The sequence below is a fragment of the Benincasa hispida genome, chromosome 12 (genome assembly GCF_009727055.1).
Source record: "Benincasa hispida cultivar B227 chromosome 12, ASM972705v1, whole genome shotgun sequence".
Taxonomy (NCBI): Eukaryota; Viridiplantae; Streptophyta; class Magnoliopsida; order Cucurbitales; family Cucurbitaceae; genus Benincasa; species Benincasa hispida.
The window spans coordinates 48,316,416-48,322,217 of NC_052360.1; the positions used below are offsets into that span (position 1 = coordinate 48,316,416).

General features: G+C 34.1%; 1 protein-coding gene across 1 annotated transcript; it reads left to right on the plus strand.

The window, feature by feature from the left end:
* The first annotated feature begins 2,266 nt into the window (after nt 1-2,266).
* LOC120092954 (elongation factor 1-alpha) lies at nt 2,267-5,184 on the plus strand. Its single transcript, XM_039051220.1, has 3 exons — nt 2,267-2,423; nt 3,053-3,534; nt 4,058-5,184. The coding sequence occupies exons 2-3, from the start codon at nt 3,073-3,075 to the stop codon at nt 4,937-4,939; spliced, it is 1,344 nt and encodes a 447-aa protein (XP_038907148.1). The 5' UTR covers nt 2,267-2,423; nt 3,053-3,072; the 3' UTR covers nt 4,940-5,184.
* Nucleotides 5,185-5,802: the final 618 nt, after the last annotated feature.

The window sequence follows — 5,802 nt, forward strand, 5'->3', positions numbered from 1 at the left end:
ATATATAAAAAACGAAACAAACTTATATATAAAAAGACATATTTGAGAAAGTGTAACCAAACATGTGCTATTATTTTAAACATTTTTTTCAAAAAATGTTTAAGTGAAAATGACTTGCCAAAAAACAATTTTTTTAGTCAATTCAAACAACTTTTTTTTTTCCCGTTTTTCAAAAGAAAATAAAACCAAGAACAAATTAGATACAAAGAAGATCCTTAGATAAGACATATGAGACTCTATCTCAAAACCAATCACCCTGAGAAGTTATTCAAGTCCCTCCCCAAGGGAAAAGGAACTACAAAAGAAGCGGAGGGGAAGCCAGGCCTTCGGCGACACAAGGGCACGAGCAACCTTATTCTAACCCTGCTATTAAAAAAAAAAAAAACCTAAAGACATGTACTCGAGGGATAAGAAGAAGAATATCCTCAACAAAATTCGAAGTCTTAGATTTGTCCACACAATTCTCGCTAACTATTTTGATGATCTCCAGAGATTTCAGCTAAACCTCCAATGGGGGTAATAAATCTTCAAATATTTCTTCAAGACATCTTAAGCCCTTAAGAAGCGCTAAACCTTTGAGATCTCTTATTGACCAATTTCGACGAATGACCTTAAAACTTGTCCCAACTAGAGATTCCTTGTCACGTATAATCCAACACTGAGCCTCTCTTTGCCTTCGATTTGGCCCGAGATGCATCATAGTTGAGGCTTCAACATTTGGCTGTAGGAGAACTCACTTCTCTAGATTTTTGTGGGCTTGAGAATGGCCCTAAATTATGAATAACTATTTAAATAATTATCATTATAAATTAATTAAAGTAATATAATTAAACATTGGAAGAGGAACCAACCTAAACTTTGAAAATTGCAACAATTTCAATTTTTTAATTTAACCAGAATTTATAGTCAATAATAAAATTTCTAACCTTTGCACTTTTTATTGTTTTGATATATAATGACAATTTTATTTTTTAAATATCTATTATTTCAAACAAAAAATGATTCACATAGAAATTAAACCGGCAATAAATTTTAGTTCAATTTTAACCTTTTACTTCTTAGTTAATCATATTCGAAAGATTGTTTTAAAACAAATATAATTTGATAGAAAATCATATAGAATGAGCTAGGTGAGGGATTTATTTGACATGCAATTATTTATTTGTTTTCAGACCAGTGAGGAAGTAATTGATTTTTTTTCTTCCACCAAGATCATATTAACAGCTATTAGAGTCGTTTCTATCTCGATTATTGTACTAAAATATTTTTTTTAATTAAATTAATACTTATTCTCAAATTTAGAACTCTCATAATCTAAGAAGTTCTAATAAGATTTATTGACGAATTTATTATTGTTTACACATGTTTCTCAAATCAAAGTTTAGACTAAACCAAAATATCATATCATATCATTGTCATTATTATTATTTTTAATTTTGGCCTGCATAATCCGATTATACACTCAGTTATAAAACTTTAATTTAAAATAAAATGTAAATTTTTAAAACCGTGACTATTATATAGAAAATAAAAAAAATTATTTTTTAAATGTTGATTTGCATCCTATTATCGCCTACCAAATATTTTCATTTTTATTTTTTTTTTAAAGTTTTATATTAATGATCAATTAATTATTTTGTTTTTTAACATTTTATTTGATCTTAAATCAAACTTGGAAAAAAAAAAAACAAGCCAAAACTCTAAATCTAGTCTATATATTATTTTGAAATGAATAAATTGTTAATCCTTACAACTTAAATAATGTAATATAACTATCAATAAAAGAACAAAATAAATAAAAGATTTGTTAAGTGTTTCTTAGATTTAGATAATATATATAAAGACTATTTTTTCTTAAAAAAAGATTATTTTTTTTTCAATTCTAAAAATTTATCGACTAAATTATTATGTAAATTAAATTTAAGGTCTAAATTGTTTATTTATTTGTTTTTTTGCAAAAGGTCTAAATTGTTATTTTTCAGAAATTTTTTGAGAGAATATTATTTCAAAACGTATATCACCTAACTAATACGCAGTATTTTGAAATTGTACAATAGAATTAAGGTTTTTTTGAATGAAATTTAATTTAAAATAATCAAATTCGTAAATTTTCAAAAAAGGAAAAAAAAATGATGGTGGCCGCTTCTCAATCTCGTGGTGTGCCGTACGACTGCGCCTCAAAGTATATCCGTCGAAGATGAAGAATTAGGGCAAGCAAAGAAAGGCTATTATCGTAATTATGTTTCACGATCGAGGGATAAAGTTGTAAAAATGCAATAAAAGCGATACCACGGTCTCATAGAAACCCTAGACGCACTTTGGCTATAAATATATCATAAATCTCAATGCTAATACCTCGCTGCTTGCTCCTGCGTGAAATTTAGGCTGCTTCTTTCTTTTGATTTCTCTGCAAATTCTTGTGGGTAAGCTTTCGATTCTTCATCCTCTTCGTTGTCTTTGCTTCACGTTTCTGTCTTGTTGATGCGTTTCTTTGTAATTTTTATCCAATTATAAGTCCTCAGCATGTCATGTTTGTTCCTCGACGTGGTTTGTATGCTTGTTTGAATGTTTTGAGTCAGATCTAGAACTATGGCGGTGTAAATCGATGACCCTTTACGGATCTTGGTTAAACTTTGAGTGAATGTATGCTTTTTCAATTACTGATAGCATCTTAGGTGTTCGACAATCGACCATGATTCAACGTAGCATGCTTAATCTTTTGTTCTGATTTACATCTTTCTGTGAACGTTCGATAGCATCGTGAAATCCGATGGTACATGTATGTTGTTTCATAGCTAAGATTCAGCATCTTTCGGTTTCTAGAATACTTTCATAGGTTGTTTATGGTGGCTTTATGTTGTTGTAGACCAAAATAAACTTTGGGGTTATTAGATCTTCTGCTTTCATGACACCTTCGTAGGATGTTTTTTAACCCTGTTATATGTGTGAAATAGCAGTTGATTTGTGTTAGGTCAAATCCTTTATTGGTGTTATGTTAGATGATTTTGTATATAGGGGAGTTTTAATCCTTCCTTTGTTTCTTTGCTTGCAGTTAGATTTGGTTAATAGCAAATGGGTAAAGAAAAGACTCACATCAACATCGTGGTTATTGGCCATGTCGACTCTGGAAAGTCGACCACCACTGGTCATCTTATCTACAAGCTTGGAGGAATTGACAAGCGTGTGATTGAGAGATTCGAGAAGGAAGCTGCTGAGATGAACAAGAGGTCATTCAAGTATGCTTGGGTGCTTGACAAACTTAAGGCAGAGCGTGAACGTGGTATCACCATTGACATTGCTCTCTGGAAGTTTGAGACCACCAAGTACTACTGCACAGTCATTGATGCTCCCGGACATCGTGACTTTATCAAGAACATGATTACTGGAACTTCACAGGCTGACTGTGCTGTCCTCATTATTGACTCCACCACTGGTGGTTTTGAGGCTGGTATTTCCAAGGATGGTCAGACCCGTGAGCACGCTCTTCTTGCTTTCACCCTTGGTGTCAAGCAAATGATCTGCTGCTGCAACAAGGTTGTTATATGCTCGTATTTTTTGCTATTTCGATCTAACAACTACTAATTTCATATTTGCGTTTAGGATTTATAGAATCAATTTCTAAATTCGCCAGAATAATACATGTTAAACTCGTTATACTCTATGTTTAATCTGATAATGGGTCACACAAGATGTAATGTGACTATTTTTTTTGGCATCAAAGGACGTTGTTTTATGATTGTCCTGACTATGATATGTGCCCACTTTATTAGCCAAGTAAATCAATTCTGATGCCTTGAGGAGAGATTGGCCATTTGGGTGTTGGCTCCGGTCCCTTAACTGGTGTGATTCCCAATTGATGGATACTGATACATTGTTATTTGTGCTATTTTCACCTCTTTCTAATGTTCACTTTCACATGCTTAGTTCCAAGATAGATTTTTTGAGATTCAATTTGCTTACTTTTCTGGCTTTTTCTAGGTTCTTAGAATCTTTTCAAATAGGGAATCCAATTTGACTAATGTATCTTGCTGTTGCTTTTCATTGTTGGTTTCTGTAGATGGATGCCACCACTCCTAAATACTCTAAGGCAAGGTACGATGAAATCGTGAAGGAAGTGTCATCTTACCTCAAGAAGGTCGGATACAACCCAGACAAAATCCCCTTCGTTCCCATCTCTGGTTTCGAGGGTGACAACATGATTGAGAGGTCCACCAACCTCGACTGGTACAAGGGACCAACCCTTCTTGAGGCTCTTGACTTGATCTCTGAGCCCAAAAGGCCCTCAGACAAGCCCCTCCGTCTCCCACTTCAGGATGTTTACAAGATTGGTGGTATTGGAACTGTCCCTGTTGGGCGTGTTGAAACTGGTGTCCTCAAGCCTGGTATGGTTGTTACCTTTGGACCAACTGGACTCACCACTGAAGTTAAGTCTGTTGAAATGCACCACGAGTCTCTCCCAGAGGCCTTGCCCGGTGACAATGTTGGCTTCAACGTGAAGAATGTTGCTGTCAAGGATCTCAAGCGTGGGTTCGTTGCCTCAAACTCCAAGGATGACCCTGCCAAGGAGGCTGCCAACTTCACTTCCCAGGTTATCATCATGAACCACCCTGGCCAGATTGGTAACGGTTATGCACCAGTCCTTGATTGCCACACCTCCCACATTGCTGTTAAGTTTGCTGAGATCCTGACCAAGATTGATCGTCGATCTGGTAAGGAACTTGAGAAGGAGCCTAAGTTCTTGAAGAATGGTGATGCCGGTATGGTTAAGATGGTTCCGACCAAGCCCATGGTTGTGGAGACCTTCTCTTCATACCCACCATTGGGTCGTTTTGCTGTTCGTGATATGCGTCAAACTGTTGCTGTTGGTGTAATCAAGAGTGTGGAGAAGAAGGACCCAACAGGAGCCAAGGTCACCAAATCCGCTGTCAAGAAGAAATAAGCCAAACATTTAAGCCCTGCATTTTGTGTCATTGAGAAGAATGGTTTTAATTTGCAAAATATGAGAAGACTTTTGGTTTTTGGTACTCTTAGTAGTTCTTATTTATTTAGTTTACATGTCTGTTTTTTGTGTTTTTCTATTTTTAATTTTGGTATGCTGTTTTTGAGTCATTTTGAGACATTAAATTGTTGGATACTGCTGAGGGTTAAATGTTTTTAATCTAAGTTTAATTTCTCTTCTGCCTTTTCTTTAATTGTTTTTCTACTATCTTACTGATATTTTTCTGTGATTTATAATGGCAGTCTAGATAATGGCGATGGGTCATTATTGAGAACTAAAGCATTGCACACTTTTATTTTAAAAAATAAAAAATAATATGAAAAATGTCATTTGCAAATTCTATTTTTGTTTTTAAATTTTGGTTAATTTTTTAAAACAGAATAATCTGCATTCCTAGCATCACCTGGCCTTTAAAAGATGACACTAGGAATATTGATAAACGACTCACCCTCCAAAATGAAATGATCATCTTAGATAGCTCCACTTTGATTAGGGCAACTTGTAGTGGCCAAACCTAAATTTGATGACACGAATGTTTAGAGATTAACGTCAATTAGAATTTTGAATCTTCACTTTCACATGTCATTAAAATAAAAAATAACTATCTCAATCTTGTGGTAATTGACAACTATGTTAACAATTACAACAAATGTCAAAGCACATTAGTGCTTCTCCACCCAATCCATACTAGTGGGAGTCACTATACTGTGAAGAGAATGAAACAAGCAAATGATTGCTAACACATACTAAAACTTTGTCATAACTCACAACATGTAATTGATTTATGCATTTTTTATTTTTTA